General features: G+C 35.7%; 1 protein-coding gene across 1 annotated transcript in view; it reads right to left on the reverse strand.

The window, feature by feature from the left end:
- Positions 1–300: 300 nt before the first annotated feature.
- Positions 301–20,603, reverse strand: part of LOC114406710 (ABC transporter A family member 1) — a 62,590-nt gene continuing 42,287 nt past the window's right edge. Inside the window, exons 32-40 of the mRNA XM_028369485.1 lie at positions 9,296–9,375; positions 9,092–9,199; positions 7,195–7,345; positions 6,560–6,696; positions 6,387–6,461; positions 5,978–6,281; positions 3,491–3,624; positions 978–1,036; positions 301–896 (exon numbers count right to left, since the gene is read on the reverse strand). Of these exons, the coding sequence (XP_028225286.1) occupies positions 815–896; positions 978–1,036; positions 3,491–3,624; positions 5,978–6,281; positions 6,387–6,461; positions 6,560–6,696; positions 7,195–7,345; positions 9,092–9,199; positions 9,296–9,375 (1,130 nt within the window). The 3' untranslated portion in view covers positions 301–814. The remainder of the gene's footprint in view (positions 897–977; positions 1,037–3,490; positions 3,625–5,977; positions 6,282–6,386; positions 6,462–6,559; positions 6,697–7,194; positions 7,346–9,091; positions 9,200–9,295; positions 9,376–20,603) is intronic.

Genomic DNA, 20,603 nt, shown 5'->3' on the forward strand with positions numbered 1-20,603 from the left:
AAAAGGACAAGTTCAGAACTTCATATTCACGTCATTGTCAAAGCCACATAGACGATTATAATTGGAATATAGTTTGTCTAATAAAAGGACAAGTTTTGAACATCATACGTCTTTGTCAAAAATCAACCGTAAACTGCCTTTAAGTAGAGAATGCCACGTTTAGAAAAATCATTTTTCAGAATTGTTAAATTTTAACACATTCAAAATTTAATTTACATAACACTTCCAGAATTTAGTTTCCAAAATATATCAATCGCATTCCGGAAATTAAATTCCAAAACTTGTACCCACAACCAAAAATACATTCTGAAAACTAATTTCCAGAAAAATGATATATATTTGGGGGGAAAAAATGGCGGAACACAATTGCCTAAGAATTAAGAAGTTTGGAGGATATTTTTTCAGTACTCTTACAGGGACTAGTAGATGGCTGCAGTGTGCTTCGCAACAAGCAAGGAGAACCATCTCAGCAAGGGAAGATGAAAAATGATTCTGCCGAACTCTCTCCCTATTTTCCACCATTGGGTGTTGGAATGGAACAAAACAAATTGAAGATAATCCCAATATGGATTATCCTCAACAAAACTTAAGTTTCTAGAGCAATTAGATTGATTAAGGATCTTAGTACTGTAAATATATTTACAATTAACGGCACTATAATTATCGATTGTACAATATACATGGCCTTAGAATCTCGCTCAATGCCGTCTTAATTCTAGCCGGGGAAGTGAAAGAATGTCATCATTTTGATACATTTAACACATTATAACCAACAAGCAGCATTTTATGAAAGGAATTGTAAAATGAGGACACTTCATGGATTAGCTGCAAAATGATTAAATATTGTCTCGAGAGTTGATTGGCTGATGCTGTACTCTGCAATCCCTAATCTATTTCTGTAAAAGATATTTAGGTAGAATTTAGTCACTTTGTTTAACAAGAGCATGGAAAATAAACAACTGGGCCCTTGTATTTACCTGTTTCTTTCAAGAAGTCCAAAAACATCTGCTAGGGAAAAATCTTCATTATATGGTAACTGCAGTAAACAAAAGATGAATTACTACATGTATTAGACTAAGAAAGTTGTAGATGAAAAACTATGTTCTCCTGTGGAGAATTCTACATTAAATAGTGCTCATACAATTTGATTTCTACATTTGTGCATTAAATAGTCAATCTGCAATAAATGTTATCCTACAACTGAGATAACTAATTAAGGAGATAATTATAGCTGTATAATCACGTAAGATCTATTGTTTTGAATGACCAACAAATATGAGTCAATAATAACAAATATTCTGCAATTTGTGTTAATTAATAACTAATATTTTGCTAATCAATTCCATTGACATCTCCCCTCAAATTGATGCTGGTAAGTCTAAAAGCATCAATTTGCTGACTAGGAAATTATAGCGCTAACGTGTCAAGGATTTTGTGAGAATTTCAACGAATTGAACAGATGTAGAAACATGAGGTAAGGTGATAACTCGATGATCATAGCCTCCCGGATTGAATGACAATCAACCTCTATGTGCTTCGTTCTTTCATGGTAAACAAGATTTGTGACAATTTGAATGACACTTGTATTGTCAGCATGTAGTGGAATTGGTTTTGCTTGCGAAAAACCAAGCTTTGAAAGGAGACTGCGTAGCCAAATAATCTCAGAGAATGCAGCAGACATGGTGCGGTATTCAGAGTCTTGTTTCTTGCATTTCCAAGAGATTGGATCTTCCCCTAAGAACATACACCAGCAAGTAGTGGATTTCCGTGTGTCTGGACATCCAGCCCAATCAGAATCACTATATGCTTGAAGTTGTGTTGATGCACCAGTGAGGAAGAAAAGACCACGGCTGGAAGTACCAAGTAGATACTTAATAATACGGAGTACTGCTGAAAAGATGCAAATGCCGACGAAATTGCATGAATTTGCTAACTGTGTGGACAGCAAATGAGATGTTTGGTCTGGTGATGGTTAGGTAAATAAGACTTTCAACCAACTTATGATAGAAAGTTGGGTCACCATGTTGAAGAAACATATAGATCTATTTTTCTCGTCTATTTGTAATTTAAACCTGTTCTTTCACTTTGAACCTCTAACATAGATATCAAGTAAAAGAGGGACCCAAATCCCACTTACTATAGGGCAAAAAGGCATACCTTAAATTATGTGCTCTGGTTAGAATAAAACTATTAATGGACTTTCACCAATTGGGAAAAACTCAAGCCCCACATTGACTAGAGATAGTGTCAAGATAGAGTATATAGATGGAGGACAACTCTCACCCTATGAGCTAGCTTTTGGGGTTGAGATAGGTCCAAACCCACATTCTAAGATGATATCAGAACCTATCTTAGATCCATTCAAAAGTCTAAGTTCCACATTGGCTAGAGATAATGCCAAGATAGAGTATATAAGTGGAGGATAACCCTCACCCTATGAGCTAACATTTGATGTTGAATTAGATCCAAACTCACATTCTAAGATCACCCAATAGCTCAAGTGTTTGGGATAGTTGATTTATGACTTTGTATTAAAGCCTAAAAGACCATGTGGTCTAGAAGAATTTGATCCTTGTTGCTCCCATTCTTTTATATAAAATTTAAATTTTAGCACAAGGGTAGACTAGCACATTATCCACGCTTCATGTCTCAAAGGGCCTTCGCATAAAGGGACATGACTTCTAAACCATTCATGTGCTTTCACCCAACAACTGTATTGTTTGGAATTTGTTGGTTCATGACATCTAAAGTAAAGTTAAACCGATTTATTTAACTCAATATAAATCAAATCTGGGATTGCTTCCTTGCCCAAAGGAGAACCCCTGGAACTCCGTTGATGCCAGTGCCACCACAGGCAGCTTCCGCTTCATGCACCAAGGCCTTGCTGCCTCCACCTCCCCACTCTGTTCATGTGGTATTCTCACTCCCATTCCAGCAGATTTAGAGTAATTTTCAACAATACATACGGGAAAAACCTGAATTTATTTCCTCTGAAAAATAAAATCAACAATACATAGGTGCTAGATTAAGGGAGAAAACAGATATTAGTGAGGGCAAGAATTGAGATGAAATTAGGGTATCTAAAAGATATTTTTGATAAAGAAGGTGAGAAAGGAGAAACTCTTAAATTAGTTTATCTAAAAGATTCTATTTTTAAAATTTTCTTCATTAAAATAAAGATCCTTTTATTTTTTTAGAGCTTTTTGTGAATAAATTATGACATGGGGTTGTAGCAAACATACAATGATAGTTAATGCCGTTTCTACAATTACCAAAGAAATGGGGAGAAAATCCACGAAAGGTGGGATTTTCATATTTGTATGGCGTTTGTTTCCCCGAATACCTAACAAATTAGTTAGAAAGTGAAACTACTAACTAGTCTACTTCTAATTTAAATGATTATATATTACACAGGCATTCAGATAATAAGATTAGAAGATTTTTCAATCATAACATTTTAACGTAAAAATTTGTGGAATCTCAAAAATACCTGATATCTGATGCTCAAACCATTGCACCCTTGGCATCTTGCCCCACGAAATGAAGAGAGAATAAAAGAATCAATTTCTGAGAATTTTTGTTTAGACAGCCACCACTCAGAAAATACTGGCAATGGAATGCCACCTGATCACAACACAATAGAAAGGGGGGAATTAACACTAGAGTAGAATTTATGTATTTTTTAAGATTTAGAAATAAAAAAGGTCATTATGTTATCTAACATGTATGAAATGTAAGTTTGATTCTTTACCTTTCTATAAGTCAAAAATAAATTTGAGTATAAAGGATTTACGAAGAATTTTGCACAGTACGAAGTATGAACTATAAACAAGATATTTTAGTCTCTCCAAAAAGCTGACAGAAGTGAAAACCATCATGTGATTCGCATTGATTTTTTAATTCAATACACACAAGGCATGAGTGGAATTTGTACAGCCTAAGCTGCACCTAAGTTATGTACTCGTGAAAGCTGGAGGTATAAATATGTCTTGCCTTGAGATCCTCACCTAGTGGGATAAAGTTTTGTTGTTGTCTTGAGCTATATCTAAGTTATCTACATGACGGCTTACTGACACATAATAACAAAAATGGAAAGTGTACCAGATAATATTTGGATATTCGTGAAAAATAATTTCACACAATTTACAGAAAAGTTAATTTTTAGTATTTAATAAGGTTGATCCAAGGGTAAAGCAACTAAAGCTCAAGTTTTAGGCCATCAACAAAAAAATATTTTCTATTTAGTTTTTTAAAGTAAAAAGGCCACATATGATAACAAAAAGTCTAATACAAAACTCTGTTATTTAATTTAAAAACTAAAGGGAGACTTATGCAAATTTGAAAACAAGAGGGGATTAGTATGTAGTGGAAGTTTAAGACAATGGACATTTTTTTTCCTTTCATAACAAGAAAATAGATAATTGTATTTTTGTTAAACCAGAGGATAGAGCTTTATGGTTTATTTAATTTTAGAAGAAAATAATCTTTCTTTAGTTTCTTATTATTGATTGACCATGATTCAGAATTAGACTAGAGTTATATAGGAAGGGGAGGGCTAGGAGAAATCCTAACGACTTTGATTACAAAAACAAAAAAATATTTTCTATTTAGTTTTTTAAAGTAAAAAGGCCACATATGATAACAAAAAGTCTAATACAAAACTCTGTTATTTAATTTAAAAACTAAAGGGAGACTTATGTAAATTTGAAAACAAGAGGGGATTAGTATGTAGTGGAAGTTTAAGACAATGGACATTTTTTTTCCTTTCATAACAAGAAAATAGATAATTGTATTTTTGTTAAACCAGAGGATAGATCTTTATGGTTTATGTAATTTTAGAAGAAAATAATCTTTCTTTAGTTTCTTATTATTGATTGACCAGGATTTAGAATTAGACTAGAGTTATATAGGAAGGGGAGGGCTAGGAGAAATCCCTAACCACTTTGATATTATGTGCCCTCTTTGTGGATGTCAGCATGAGGAGGCTGGGCACCTTTTCTTTCATTGCAAAATGACTAGGGGGCTTAGGTGGGAATCCATGTGCTGGATTCAGGCTATAGGACCTTTCTCAGCTGATCCTGCTAACCACTTTATCCAATTCTGTGATGGATTTGGTGCAGGGAGAAATCTTAGTAGGAGGGGCGGGTGGTGGATTGCCTTATCTATTACAATCTGGCAGCATAGGAATTCCTTTCTGTTTCATGGCATTCCTTTTGAACCTCAGAAGGTGCTGGATGATGCATTAATTCTAGCTTGGTCCTGGCTTAAATGTGGAGAGAAAGGTTTCAATACATCATTTAACCATTGGTCTACCAATCTTATGATGGCCTTTGGTTAAATTTCTGTTTATATGTATTGGGGTCCTTGTGCTGGGTTATTGTTGGGTTTGTTTTGCTTTTTGGAAGGTGGCACTTTTGTGTCTTGTATCTGTTATTTTCAGTACCTCTGGTACTGTTCTGTTTAATATTAATATACATATTTTTGCCTTCCAAAAAAAAATAAAAAAATACAAGGGAATGTTTAATCAATAAATATCATGACATCTTATTATTTTTAGTCAAAGCATAATCTCAAGATAAATTTAAATTTAAATTAACACATGTATGTATCACCATGAGAAATATCATGACATTTTTAATCATGGTTTATCAATAAATTTAAAACTATCATGTCCAAAGGGCGTGATAATTTAAATTTGAAATAAAGATTATCATGACATTTTAGTATTTATAATCAAAGCATAATAAGGATTTGATTAACACATGTATGTATCACCATGAGAAAAAGCTTGTAAATACTAAAACACATTAAACACAACAATAATTCATTATTAAAAAATTAAGAGAATGAGACTAAGAGATGCATGACCTTTTGCAGGTATACATACACATTTTCCACCGAGAAAAAAGGATTGTTAACTTCCTGAAAATTTTTTAATGATAAGAAGCAAAGCCTTCAATGGAAGATTCACACGTACCATCTCGAAACAGTTGTTCTGATAACTGTTCCTGAGAAGCTCCATCACAGACAGGTGTACCAGAGATTAGTGTTTTTACTCTTTCTTCATTGTCAAGCCAGCGCCCAATTAAGCCTATCATTTCTCGTGTCAAGCTAATCTCCGCAATGGATGTATTTCCTGATGTGACGGAGTCAGTGCCCCCAATGCAAATTTCAAGGTCATTAAGTAAGCTTCTAGGATGAGAAGGGACATCAAGAAGTCTTTCTTGAATAGCTTGGCAGAGGTTTTGCAAGTCTGCAGAACTCACTTCAGTAGGTTTGACCTGGAAACAGGGAAACAGAGAATTACATATTTGAAGATGCTTTTGTCAAGGAAAAATGAGGAAGCACAAAGAAACTGTGCCTTTTGTTACTGTAACCATGAATACCTCTAGTTCCAGATGATTCCCAAATCTTGTTTTTAGATGCTGTGGACTTCCAATGCATCGTAATCGTCCACCAACCTTCAGAAAAACACAAATGATACAAAATAATGGGTATATGTCTGTGGGTGCAAGGAAGGGCCTCAAGAATTTGAAGAGAAACAAAAATAAGCTTGTACCATTATCCCTATTCTGGTACATAAGGCTTGAGCTTCATTCATGCTGTGAGTAGTAAGAATTACTGCAGTCTTTCCTCGCCTTGTTGAGATCCTAGATATTACATCCCACATGAACCTTTTGGCAATGGGATCCATACCTAGAAATATAGAAAATTAGTGATAATATTTTTTCAATTCATCAAGCATAGCAATATGTCTCACATAGCTGTACACCAAAAAAAAAAAAAAATTGTCTCACATAGCTAATCTATATGTAGCTTAAAAAACTCTTTTTCCTGAAATGAGGTCCAGATGCTGTGATGAAAATCACAAAGACCTAAGCTATGACCAAAGACTGGAGAACATGCCCCTTCACTTCAAAGCTCACTGGGCTTGAGACAAGATTAACAAATAAAAATGCAGAAAATATTTTAAACAAAAATTGACCATAGAATTGAAGCCAACAAGTATTGAGTTCTAGACCACTTGGAGAACTGGGATTTATAGCATCTCAAGGAACCAAATGAACTAAAAGCTTAGGCTTTTAAATCGAGGAACCAAGATTTTTTTTAATGCAATTCTAAAAATTAAAATGTATAAAAGGCATTTTCATTATGTTTAGAGAAAATGATAATTGAGAATAACTATTATTGTACCTGTGGATGGCTCATCAAGAATGACAATAGGAGGATCTCCAATCATTGCAATTGCAACAGACAGTTTTCGTTTATTCCCTCCACTAAGTGAAAATGATGGTTTATTAGCATGCTTCAATAAGTCAAATTCTGTCAACTTTTCCATAACAACCTGCGTAAATAATCATAGGCAATGAAGGACAATATATAATATATAATACATGCTATATAATATATAATATAAAACAAATGATAATGTTTGTGATGGCAGGCATATCATATGTGGATTTTCCCTTCCATCACAAAGAAGACACAGCCCATCGTTATTAAGCTCTAAAATTTGGTGTGCAAAGTATCGATGGGAATTTTTAGAATATGGGTTTGGGCCTAACTCAACCCCAAAAGCTAACTCATAGGATGAGGGTTGCCTCTCACTTACATATTCTATCTTGACACTATCTCTAGCCAATGTGAGACTTGGGTTTTTTTCAGTACACCCCCTCACGTCCAACACTTTTGGGTTTGGTGCGTGGATATCCATTAAATGGGTCTATTGGGAAAACCAAAAGTCCCACATTAGCTAGATAAGACAAAGATAGAATATATAAGTAGGGGACAACCTTCACCACATGAGCTAACTTTTAGGGTTGAATTAGGCTCAAACTCACATTCCAAGATGGTATCAAAGTCTATCCTAGATCCATTAAACAGGTCATTCACCATATTATCCACGCACCTATCTCAAAAGTGATGGGCGTGAGGAGTGTATTGGAAAAAACCTAAGTCTCACATTAACTAGATAAGGCAAAGATAAAATATACAAGTGAGGGTCAACCCTCACCCCATGAGTTAGCTTCTAGGGTTGAGTTAGGCTCAAATTCGCATTCCAAGAGAAATCAAGAAAACAAAAGCATTTAAAGCATATCTTATTTTTTTTTGAATTTGCTCCAGGTGTAAGATAAATTTGAACCGAAGTGAGTAGGCTTTGGAGAAAATAGTGAATAGGAAGTCACTTGTGCTACCATACTTTAGATCAATGTTGGCCACCACTTAGTGCTTTTAAGTTTTATGTCATAATATGCCATTATTTCAAGAGTTGAGGAATGGTTGATATGACGAGAGAGTTCTTATTTATCTTAAGTAGGTAAATTAATTCTAATTATTATTTCTTAATATATATTTCATGCCTTTTACATTTTGCATCCTTAGAGGATTCAAGATTCATGGACCATTACCAAAGTTAAAAAGAAAAAAAGAGGTATTCTTATATAAAGATGGAGAAGGGTAAAATTTGACACAAAAATTGCACATGTTTCATTCATTGCATATATTGTTTGGTTTGATAGCTGTTTTTCCGTGGATTTTAGTTCCGTGGATTTTAGTGGCACACAATTTTATGAATCATGATGGCCAACCAGTATGAGTATAAATAATTTTCTCTTGATGTAGTGGAGTTTGGTTTGCTCCCCATCTCATTTACATTGTTCATGGCTAACCCAAATATTTTTACCTTATGGTTAAGAATTTAGCTTTAAGAATGAAATTGTTTGAAATAACTGACTGACAGCTAGCATTATATATTGTTTAACTTTGTGCTAAAATATTTATTAAGAGAAATCTTCAGAGATTGAGAAGAGGACATTTATCCATGACCCTTTTCATTTAGGGTACTTAAAATAATTTTATTTCAAAAGACTTTATAGCCTATATAAGGAGGTGTAATGCCTATGACTATATATTGTAAATGCTTGTCTTTCTTATTAACTTTTTATCTCAAGAACAAGATGAAAAAGTAAGGCTTTTGTAATTTTAAAAGATGTTGGTATGAATAATAATGATTATGCACAAATGAATGTTATTTCCATAAATTATCAAAACCATAAGAAGCATGAGATAATTAGAAATTGCTTACGCATACATTGTCTATTGCAAAATCTGGAACACCTTTTATTCTAGCATAAAGCTCAAGATGTTCTCGGACAGTTAAGAATTCCAATAGAGCATCAAATTGTGGACAATATCCAATCTGAGTAAAAATAAGTTAAAAGAAAGGGTCAGATGGATCCTGGTATATCTTAATTTTGTGATTGTATGCTTAAGAGAAAAAAGAAAAAAAACATACATATCGGCGAGCAGCCTTCGGATGGGAACATATATCTTTGCCAAAAATAAAAGCAGTCCCATCAGAAGGACATTCTTCCCCTGTTTGAAAGAGGGAAACACAACTTTTAGTAATAAACCCAAAAGAAGTGGAGAGAAATGCCAAGTTCACAGCTATTCAACAGTTTGCAATTATAACTACAAAAACCTTTTCTATCAGTATAATTGTTTGAAATCTATCAAATTTGGCCTAACGTCATAATCCATCACCTCAGGTTTGTTTGAGATAGAAGAGTGCAAATAAATCACAATAACGTATATTCGTCAGATAAAAGAAGGGAAGAATGAAGTAACATTTTCATTTGCCAAATAAGTTATTTTTCAACAATGCAGATTTTAACCATTTTTGCATCTTTGGCAGATTCTCAAATTCTTTAATATCTAGGTGTTACTTAGGGTTGTAATCCTCAGGCCCATTCCTTTTGGGAGCCTGTCATTAGAGAGCTATCTAAGAGGTTAGATAGTCGGAAAGATGCTTTATTTAGTATGACATCTTTATCTCTCTCTCTCTCTCTCTCTCTCTCTCTATATATATATATATATATATATATATATGATTCATTCATCTTTATCTAGTATAACATTCTATTATCTCTCTTTTCAAGTTCCAATGCTTGCTGGTCAGAGAATCGAGAAAGATTATGAAGGATTTTCTTTGGTCTGCAGCCACTGCCACACACACTATTAGAGTGAATGTATAAAAATAACTGATTACAAACAGTTATTGCAGGGAAGTTAGACAACTAACTACTTTTCTTTCACTAACAGAATTCTGTTAGTTAGTTGTTAGTTTAACAGAACTCAGTTAGTTAGTTGTTAGTTAGTTTGTGATTAGTTTCAAGGGCTAGAGGTTTATAAATACCTCCTTTGTAACTGCATTAAAGGTTAACTTTTTCAGAATAAATAATATTATTTTTTTCTTTTTTTTCTGTTCTCAATACTTTCTCTTATTTTCTCTGTTCTCTCAGTTCTCTAAATCTGATATAGTATTAGAGCTTGTTTCTTTGTAAAAGCTCTTCTCTTCAGTTTATCGAGTTGCACCTTCACATCCATGGCTTCTGCATCTCAAGGTTTCAATTCGCATTTATTTCCGGCAATGATAGCTGAGAAATTGGATGATTCCAACTATCTACACTAGCAACAACACGTTGAGCCAGTCATTAAATCGCATAAGCTGCAGAGGTTTGTGGTTAATCCAGTCATTCCACCTCAATTTCTCACAGAAGATGATCGAATCATCAATCACATTAATCCTGAATACGAAGCTTGGGAAGTGCAGGACCAAACGTTGCTTGTTTGGCTTCAGTCAACACTCTCGAGTCTGTCCTTTCTCACGTGCTAGGCTCAAATCACTCCTATCAGGTATGGGAGAAGATTCACGAGCATTTGAGCCTTCACACCAAATCTAGGGCACGACAATTACGGACCGCAATGCGTGCTGTCTCACTCGAAGGAAAAACAATGGACGAGTACCTTCACAAAATCAAAGACTACGTCGACGAGCTTGCTAGCGTTGGAGTTCCGATACGGCATGAGGAGCATGTCGATGCTATTCTTGATTGAAAGCAAGAAACGTATGCCATCAATTGCAGAGATTGAGGCTCTGCTTTATGGCCACGAAACTCACCTTGTTCAGTACAATCGAGACACTCAAATGCTTGCGTCTCCATCCCTGAATTACACTCAAGGTTATTCGTATAGAAACTCATATAAAAACTTCGTACCCCATTGCCCAGAGGCTCTTCGCTATGCGAAGGTATGGGGGAGGGATATTGTACGCAACCTTACCCTTGCATATGCAAAGAGGCTGTTTCCGGATTCGAACCCATGACCAACAAGTCACCAAGGCACAACTTTACCGCTGCACCAGGGCTCGCCCTCTGTATAGAAGCTCATATAAAGGTAATAATTCTAGTGGCTCTAGAGGAGGTTATGGTAGAAGTAACAGTGGCTGTAATACTTTGTTTGATTGAGGTAGTGGTCGCGATGGTTCTGGAAGAGGCTGCAATGGAGGTAGATTTGCTAACTTCCAGTGTCAAATCTACCTCAAGTATGGTCACACTGCTAATATGTGCCACTTTCGTTCTGATATGAATTTTCAACCTCATGAGTCACTCACCTTTGTTGATCCAACTACACTCCAACCAATCCCTTATTCGATTGCCTCGGGTAGGACCTCAAATACTTGGGTTAATCCTAACTCTAAACTAGTTACTCAATCCTCCAACCAGACTAGTGTGATGGTCAAGCTAGCTCAACATGGATTCCAGATTCTAGAGCTAGTTTTCATGTAACTGGTGAATCACAGCATATCAAACAGTTGTCACATTTTGATGGACCTAACCAAATCTTTATAGGAAATGGTGAAGGTTTGAGTATTTCCAACACTAGTTCTTCATCTTTTTTGTCTCCTAATGACTCTCATATTACTTTCAAAGTTAATAAGTTGTTACATGTTCCTTCTATTTCGAAAAATTTGCTAAGTGTCAGTCAGTTTGCTAAAGATAATGTTGTTTTCTTTGAATTTCACCCTCACTTATGCCTTGTCGAATCACAGGGGACCAATAATGTGTTCCTTCAAGTTGTTGTGGGTGCTAATGGTCTCTATTCTTTTCATAACATCAAACTCCAAGATCACAGACCTCAACTGTTATCAACAACATCTTCTACTGCTAATAAAGACTCTATTGTTACGTCTAGTTCTGATTTTTCATCTCCTAGCACTGTTAACCTTTGGCATGCTAGGTTAGGACACCCTAATAGTCATGTACTAAAACTTGTTCTTGATCAATGTAACATTTCTTCATCTAATAAAGTGATTACAGATTTTTGTGCCTCTTGTTGTGTGGGAAAATCTCATCAGCTATCTTCCTATGCTTCCACTTCAGTTTATTCTCCTTTAGAACTTGTCTTCACAGATTTGTGGGGGCCTTCTCATTTAACCTCCTACTCTGGTTTCAAATACTATGTATCGTTTATTGATGCCTTTTCACGATATACTTGGATATTTCCTATTAAAACCAAAGCTGAAACTGTGTCTGTTTTCCAAACTTTCAAGTTATCAGTTGAACTCCAACTTAACACTAAAATAAAAAGTGTTCAATCTGATTGGGGTGGTGAATATAGACCCTTCTCTGCTTCATTAGCTTCCTATGGCATTTCACATAGGTTAATCTGTCCACACACTCATCATCAAAATGATATTGTTGAAAGGAAACATAGACATATAGTTGACCTAGGACTCACATTACTTCATCATGCCACTCTACCTCTACAGTTTTGGCATTATGCTTTTGTCACTACAGTCTATTTGATTAATAGGTTACCCACTGCAGCACTCAACTTTGCTATTCCATTTGTCACTCTTTTTAACAAAGAACCTGATTTTCACTTTCTTAAAACATTTGGTTGTGCATGCTTTCCTCTGTTGAAACCCTATCATACTCACAAACTAGATTTCAGGTCTCAAGAGTGTGTTTTCTTGGGGTACTACTCTTCACATAAAGGCTACAAGTGTCTGTCTTCAACTGGTAGAATTTATATTTCTAAGGATGTTTTGTTTAATGAGTTGAGGTTTCCATATTTAGATCTGTTTTCCTCTTCCTCTAGTTCAACTACTTCCTATTTCAGCCTCAATCCTGACCTATCTCCTCCTATTTCAGCCTCTAAACCTTCACTTTCCCAAATACCTTCCTCCAAATTCCCTTTCAGCTCCCTCTGTTCCTCCTGGTTTCTCTGCTACTGCCTTAAATCAAACCTCACCTAAATCCACTTCCTGTCATCCTCAATCATCCAATATAGTGTCGTCTAGTGAATCTATACCCATTGCACCCTCTCCCACTCATCCTCAATCATCAAATACTATGTCTCATGGTGAATTTGTGTCTGCATCAACTCCCATTCCCATCAACACTCACCCTATGCAAACTAGGTCTAAATCTGGAATACACAATCCTAGACTGCATCCTTCATTATTTCTTACTCATTCTGAACCTAAAAGTGTAAAGCAGGCCTTGGAAAGTTCAGAATGGTTTGCAACTATGCAGGAGAAGTATAATGCTCTAATGAGAAACAGACTTGGGATTTAGTTCCATTACCAGCTGGTAGACAAGCTATTGGATGCAAGTGGGTCTTTAGAATAAAAGAAAATGCTGATGGTTCAATAGGTACAAAGCTAGACTAGTTGCTATGGGATTTCATCAAGTTCATGGCTTTGAGTTTCATGAAACATTTTCTCCTGTGGTAAAACTAGTTACAATTAGGGTAGTTCTAACTCTTGCTTTCTCACAAGGCTGGGTCTTATTTCAGCTTGATGTCAACAATGCCTTTCTAAATGGATTACTTGAGGAGACTGTCTATATGACTCAACCTACAGGTTTTGAAGTTGAAGAAAAATCCTTGGTTTGTAAATTTAACAAGGCTCTCTATGGGTTATAGCAAGCTCCAAGGCAGTTGTTTGACAGGTTAAGGTCAACACTAATACAGATTGGGTTTGTAGGAAGCAAGTGTGATCCCTCTTTGTTCATTTATACACATCAACAACACACTGTCTACATTCTAGTTTATGTAGATGATATCATCATCACAGGAAATTCTAATTCTCTCATTCAACAGTTAATCTCGAGATTGAATACAACCTTCTCTCTCAAACAGCTAGGTCACTTGGACTATTTCTTGGGACTGGAGATTAAGTATCTCGCTAACAGGTCTATTTTAATGTCTCAAAGCAAGTATGTCAGAGATCTACTTCATAAAACTCAAATGGCTGAGGCACACTCTATCTCTGCTCGTATGGTTGCAAACTGCAAACTGTCCAAACATGGAGCTGACCTATTTCATGATCCAACTCTCTATAGGTCAGTAGTGGGTGCTCTGCAGTATGCTACTCTTACTAGACCTGAGATTAGTTATGTTGTTCATAAGGTTTGTCAGTATATGGCTAATCCATTGGATTCTCATTGGGCTGTGGTCAAAAGGATATTAAGATATCTCAAGGGTACTATATTTCATGGTTTATTCCTTCAACCTGCTTCTGTTTCAAAACCTATGGCACTCGATGCTTTCTGGCTGATTGGGCATCAGATATTGATGACAGACGTTCCACATCAGGAGCAGCTATCTTTCTTGGCTCAAACATGATATCTTGGTGGTCCAGGAAGCAAAAAGTCACGACAAGGTCCAGCACTGAAGCTGAATATCGAAGCTTGACTCAGACATCTACTGAATTAACCAGGACTCAAACCCTTCTAACAGAATTACATGTTTCTTTCCAAGCTCCTATGATTTACTGTGATAATCAATGTGCAGTGTGTAACATCCCAATTTTTCGTAAATAAATTTAAAAAGATTTTTAGTAATAAATAAATAAATAAATAAATATAGAGCAAATAATAGGCTGAGTACCCTAGGTATAAATAGTTATGTTAAGTCAGCTGCCTCCTTTTGGCCTCATTTTCGTTTTTCCCCTTCTCCTCTCAAAACCCTTTCTTTTTCCCGCAGCCCACCAAACCAGTCTCAGAAAAACGACGATCTCGAACCCGTTCACCGTTGGATCGTCGTGAAATTTGAGTATCATGTTCGCAACACAATTCCTAGCATTCTCACCGTTGGGAATTTCGATATCATGTCTGAGCTGAGAGAAAAACCCTTCGCATTGTAGCCTTTTTCTTTCCCGCAGAAACCCAGAGCTGTCTTGGTAAAACTACGATCCCGGTTTCGTTAACCGTTGGATTATTGTGAAATTTGGATATGTTGTTAGAAATTAAATTCCGCACGCTTCCACCGTTGGGATTTGCGAGATAATATTCGTGGAGGGAGAAAAAGGAATCGTATGAAGACAGTACAAGTGGAGGTTTCAATCTCTTCTCCGTCTCTCTGACGTTTGGAAATTCTATCGGAGCAGTTGGATGAATAATTGAAAGAATTTCCGGGAACCGCTAGAGATGTTGCTATCGCTGGCTGAAGACACGTGAGCCCGCTTAGAGGTAAGGGATGAGTTATTCACAGTTGGGGATTAGTGAGAACATGTGTAGGGATCCTTAGAGGATTAAATTGGGATTTTATTTTTGGGATGTTTGTTAAATTGCAATTTTTCCTTTATGATTATAAATAAAATATTGATGTCCTGATGAAAATTGCTTGATAAATTGTGCTCTTGATATTTGTATATTTGGACCTATGATATGTATATAATTGTGTAATATTATTTGAGGGGTTTTAGTCCTCATGTTGTGATAGTCTTTTATATAAATTGTTATATGGAGGATATGAAATGATAATTCAAATTGTGAGTATGTGATGAATTGTAGAATAACATGTTGCTTTGAGATTATAATATTGTTATTGAGATTGAGTATAAGTGTAAAGTTGAACATGTGTTAATTTGTGAGATACGTGTAAACATGTGATGGTGGATTGTGACACTATGAGATGTGAAATTGTGAATGAGTTCTAGTTGTGGATAAGTGTGTAGTTAACACTTGATGTGAAATTACTTGTGTTGTAAGCTATGAATTGTACAATACCCGACCAGCGTTATCTTGAGAAAAGCGTTGATGCGCAGTGTTAAAGAGAAAATGTAGGTTTCCTATTTAGGAACCAGTGTTAAATCGTAGCGCAATTGTGTTGAACGTGTTTAAAACACGAGTGTAAGGTCGTGGGTATTGTATAATTCATGAGCAGTGTCTGCATGTAAAAAAAATTATTTTAGGGGTTGGACCTGAATCAGGAGGGAGAGGCCCTGACGGACTCTTCGGAGTGTAGGCCTTGGGGGTCACCGGGTTTGAGTGCTCCTTTAAGCCTATGCTGATCTCATATGGTTGGAGCATTCTCGCAAAACATCGTGACCCTGACTGGTCTCCCTATGATCTTACTTAGTGAGAGTGACCTGACAAACCCATTGTGTGGTGTGTCTTGTTATGTACTCCTAAGCGCCCCAGGGTGGTTTTTCACTGACATGGTACCACATTGCATATAGAATTGAGTCTTAGCATAACTATTGCATATGCTTGCTAATTGATGTGTTATTATATCTTGATCGAAGTGTGGGATTCTTGTGTAATGTGATTGATAATTGAAAAGTGAATTTTGAATGACGAAGTGGTGAAGTTACGTGAGCTATGTTTAAGCAAGTGGTATCTCATTTATATAATACGTATATTTAATTGTCTTGTTTCTCTATTAGCTAGGAATGTGATAACTCACTCCCTGTGTGTTGTTGTGTTTGGATCCTGTGATGATCTTGAACTTGTGTTCGGGGGAGCAGATGAATAGGTGGATGACTATGAAGAACCTCATGCTAGAGGACACGGGAACACCACGCTCTGATAGGATGTGACATTAGGATATAGGTTCTATATTAATTGTATGAGACTTATATGACTTTCTTTGAGTCGAGATGACTTTATTATTTATTTAGACAAGTTTGAATATGATGTAGAAGAAAGTGAATGTGAGCCTTTTACCCATTTGAAAAGCTTGTATTTAAAAATGTTTTAAAAATACTTTTAATTAATATTTGAATTTTTATTCCTTTATTAATATATATGTGAGGGGTAGAGGGTGTCACATTTAGTGGTATCAGAGCCAGGTTGAACCTTTCGGCCAGTGTGTTATGTGCTTACCATATTCTGGTGTGCACTCTGTGTGGTTACTTATGAGTACTTTTGTTGAGCATGCTTGAATTTTTACTTGTATTTTCTCCTACATGATTAAATAAGACTTAATAATAATGCTTGTATGTGCCTAGCATCCTTAATGTCTGTTATACCATAAATCCACTGTTGAGTCATGAGTTATGAGACTGGCCATCTCTATAATTTGTGAAGTGCGGTTCGACATTATGGTAAGCCGTTAGGTGATGCAAGAAGCCTTGATACTGATGGATAATGCTTTAATGAGCCCTTATCTTCTTGCTTGTATGTTGTTAATAAACTTATTTCTATCTTGATGTGTGGATTAGTGTTGTGAAAACCTTTTGAACCATATATATGTCTTGGATGAGTATGTCTTTCTTGATGTGTAAACGCATGACTACTTAACTCACTTTATTTTGTGTGTAGTCGTGAATGTAGTAGTTGAAGTTTGTGATTCTTTAATACATCCTTATTAACTATTAAATTCTTACTTCTTATATGTACGTTGTATACTTATTATAAGAACCTTATAATTCTGGGTATGTTAGTAGTATGGTGTTTTGCCTTAATTGCATAGATAGTATGGTTGTTCGTGATTTCTTGTTCTTAGCAATGTTGATACTCTATAGTTCGAGGACTCGTATCAAGATATATTTTATATAGAATACTCTTTTGACCATACCTTTTTATTCTAGTGTAAACTATTCTTTGTGTTGCGTACTTAAGTCGAGTAATTCGATTTCACTTGCAAGCTTGAGTATAATTCATTGTTTGTGTTATGAGCCTACATCAAATAATTGGATTATTGATGTTTCTGTCACGATCAAGTGATAGTTGATATCTCCATATGTGCGTACACTGTGATTATGTTTTCGTTTCTAGAATTCATTTGGAGTATCTACTGTTGATTCTAGATGAGTGATCCTTCTTGATTTAAAATTATTGTCTCCTAATCAATCGAGTGTTCATCTTATTATTGGCTGCTCATCTTCCAATCATGTCTAGTTAAACTGCTTGATAATCTTTCTTGTTGTTACTTCTAATACGAATAAAGAGAGACTTCGCCTTTGACAATCATGTTAAGATGTTTTGAGAGGAAATACTTGAGTAGACATGATCATTGTTACCTATAGACGAAAGTCAAACTTAGTAAGACGTGTACCTGTGTTCCTTGAGGATATGCTTAGTTACCACCTAAGTGCAAGATTGAGAATCTTATAAGTGTAGTACCCATAGAAACTTGTAACCGTAGTTCGTGGGAAATATCTAGTGTAGAGTTGTTGGAGAACATAGTCTAGTTGGAAAAGTTATGAAGTATAGTTAAGAGGTTTAATGTGGAACCTTAAGAAGAGAGTAAGGTAGTTAGTAAGACATTAATTGTTAAGCATAGAAGGATTCAAGAGTGAGTGTTCTTGCATAAGGTAGGTGACCTAAAAGATTATTGATGATAGTTGTATGATTAGCAAGATAAATATTAGTTCTTTTTACATTAATATGGAAAAAGTTTGTTGATGCTTTAAGAAATACCTTAGTACCTATTGTGACCTCTATGTGTACCTGGTCATGTCATAATATGATTGATGTCTATGTGTGTTTGTGGAATGCGTGATAGGATCTCTCACCCTGAGTTAGCTCTTGTTGTGGTTTTGATGATTAGTGTTTAGTATGTTTCCAGTTAAGTTGAATTATGATGTGCATTATAAGGTTGTTATAGACCCTTGGACATCATGTTCCGAGCTAAGAGTTTTGTTATGCATTTTAGTTAGATGAAGATGACCCTTAAAGTATGCTACGTCTAGGTGAAAGATAACTACAAATCCTTCTTGGACAGAAGTTGTTTTGAGATGAGAGGAAACCTAAGATTAAGATGAAATGCTCTTAACTAGTAGTCGAACCAAAAGGTTATTTTAGGACTCATTGGATTAACCTTAATGCTTGCTGGAGATGACTTAAGTAAGTTTAAGTTTTTGAGTGAGATCCTTGTAAGGAGTAAGCCATAAGTTCATAGAGAAGTCGACCACTGTAAATTGTTGAGTGCTATCTTAGTCGCGTAGGTCCTTATTGGAGTAGTAAAATATTTGAAATAATTTTTAAGTTTAGAGGAGTGCTTGTAGGAGGACAAATAGTGATCAATGTTTCTTGACAACTTAAGACTTATGAAAAGATTTATCCTATATGTGAGTTGGAATAGGTAACCATGGGGTTCACCATAATATTTTGGGAGACATTACCGTTAGTTTGATACATTGTGAGGATCTTTGGAGCTGAATCCGAGATAAAAGAGATGTGTAAAATTCTCAAGAATCTTGTTGTGAGTTTAGTTTTAAACGTTAGAACTAGCTTAGTAGTTAGAGTTTGAATAGGAAACCGATGATATGACTAGTGTCCTAGTTATAGAGTTAGATATCGTAAACAACAGTTGAAATCTCAACTTCAAGTGCAAAGTTATAGGGTGACATGATGAGCATAAATGTGTGAAGATTACCTCAAGGTGAACAAACTTACAAAAGTAGGGAGTAATCTGTATTGCTTATCTAATTAGCACACAGTTAGTATCAAGTAGGCAACCTTAGAGTTGAATCGTTACCATTCTTGAACCTAAGTGAGAGTTATGAGTCAAGTATACGAAAGTGAGAAAGATCATGTTGAAGGAAGAGGCTTAGACTCAAGGGTAGGCAAATCATGTATTCTCGATAGTCATCATGAACTAGGATTGGTAGAGTGTGAGAGTCTCGAAACTCATTATCTTTCTTGAACCGTCCGATGTTCGAAAAAGAGTCGACCATGTGATCAGTCACGTCTCCTTGTGTTTGTTTGTTCTTTTCAATTTGTCATTAGTGTCTCCTATGATATTATTCTACTCCAAATAGTATGTCATTCACATTCTATTATAGTTGAGATGTCACTCTCGTGAGAAGACTTACTTATGTAATACTATCATTGAGTAAACGAGTATCACCGGATTTAATAGTTAAGTGCAGAGGAGTCTTGTGATCAAAGTAACAGAAAAAGAGTTTCAACTAGACACACATCTTGATATTGAGAATCATATGCGTGATATCTTTTTCTCGATCTTTCGGCAAGTTTCGGGGACGAAACTTCTTTTAAGAGGGGTGAAATTGTAACATCCCAAATTTTCGTAAATAAATTTAAAAAGATTTTTAGTAATAAATAAATAAATAAATAAATATAGAGCAAATAATAGGCTGAGTACCCTAGGTATAAATAGTTATGTTAAGTCAGCTGCCTCCTTTTGGCCTCATTTTCGTTTTTCCCCTTCTCCTCTCAAAACCCTTTCTTTTTCCCGCAGCCCACCAAACCAGTCTCAGAAAAACGACGATCTCGAACCCGTTCACCGTTGGATCGTCGTGAAATTTGAGTATCATGTTCGCAACACAATTCCTAGCATTCTCACCGTTGGGAATTTCGATATCATGTCTGAGCTGAGAGAAAAACCCTTCGCATTGTAGCCTTTTTCTTTCCCGCAGAAACCCAGAGCTGTCTTGGTAAAACTACGATCCCGGTTTCGTTAACCGTTGGATTATTGTGAAATTTGGATATGTTGTTAGAAATTAAATTCCGCACGCTTCCACCGTTGGGATTTGCGAGATAATATTCGTGGAGGGAGAAAAAGGA

Source organism: Glycine soja, chromosome 3 (assembly GCF_004193775.1).
Source record: "Glycine soja cultivar W05 chromosome 3, ASM419377v2, whole genome shotgun sequence".
Lineage (NCBI taxonomy): Eukaryota > Viridiplantae > Streptophyta > Magnoliopsida > Fabales > Fabaceae > Glycine > Glycine soja.